This window comes from Gymnoscopelus microlampas, assembly GCF_963454915.1.
Source record: "Gymnoscopelus microlampas genome assembly, chromosome: 24".
In the NCBI taxonomy this organism is placed as follows: domain Eukaryota; kingdom Metazoa; phylum Chordata; class Actinopteri; order Myctophiformes; family Myctophidae; genus Gymnoscopelus; species Gymnoscopelus microlampas.
The window spans coordinates 1,871,263-1,872,240 of NC_139961.1; the positions used below are offsets into that span (position 1 = coordinate 1,871,263).

Below are 978 nucleotides of genomic sequence, written 5' to 3' on the forward strand. Positions count from 1 at the left end.
TCTGACAGTATACTGTATACTGTCAGAGTTTGGGATTTCAAATTGGGGATTCCTGCTCCCCAAACGGGCTCAGCTACTGTATGCCGCCCCGAAACTACAACGGCTCTGCTTAAAACATGGTGGAAAAAACGCAAGCCGCGGGTTCACGGCCGCCGGTTCCCGTGAAAAGCACCTACGGGGTTCCAAGAATCTACTAAACGGAACCGGGGTTCTAGAACCAACGTTCTTTAGGTGGAAAAAAGGGGGGGGGGGGGCAGTGTGTGAGCCAGCTGGAGGGGGTTCTTCTATGTGGGGGTGGGTGGGGGGGGGGTAACTGGGTCATCCTCCTTCCTCCTCCTGTTTCATCCTCTTCCTCAGCTGCTCAGCGATGTCTGCCAGAGGGTTGGCCTTGGAGGCCAGGCTCTTCACTGCCTCGCCCAAACGGCTGCTCTCCGTTTCTCTGGAACAGAAAAATACACAGAAATACTGATATGTAAATGACATTGTTTTGTATTAAAGACACTTTCATTTTAGCCACAACCATATTTTTTTTCACACTTTGCCTATTCAAAAACAGCAGATGTACAAGCTACGAGCTACGAGCTTGTAGATCTGCTGTTTTTTGAAAAATCTTGGAACATTTGTGCAAATCTTTGAATAGCCTACATATATATATATTTTTAAACTGGTGGGGGTCCCTGGAACAACATATTTTGATGGGGGTCGGCGGGCCAAAAACATAATTTTGCGGGGTCCTTGACATGAAAAGGTTTTGCTCCAGGGACCCCCCAGAAGCAAATTTTTGAGTTAAAAATGTTTCAAAAAAATATTCAATATTCAAAGATTTGCTAAAATGTTCAAGATTTTTGAAAAGAAATTGCAGATCTACAAGCTCATAGCGCGGAGCTTGTAGATCTGCTATTTTTGAATAGCCCAAAGTACAAAATAATGGTTATAACTAAACATTTAAAATGACACAGATGCATTCCCAGATTGAAT

General features: G+C 44.2%; 1 protein-coding gene across 1 annotated transcript in view; it reads right to left on the minus strand.

Moving 5' to 3' along the window:
• Window positions 1-212: 212 nt before the first annotated feature.
• Window positions 213-978, minus strand: part of LOC311041038 (ribosome biogenesis protein SLX9 homolog) — a gene marked incomplete at its 5' end in the record, with an annotated part of 6,600 nt that continues 5,834 nt past the window's right edge. Inside the window, one exon of the mRNA XM_084051474.1 lies at window positions 213-439. Coding sequence (XP_083907600.1) covers window positions 319-439 — 121 coding nt within the window. The 3' untranslated portion in view covers window positions 213-318. The remainder of the gene's footprint in view (window positions 440-978) is intronic.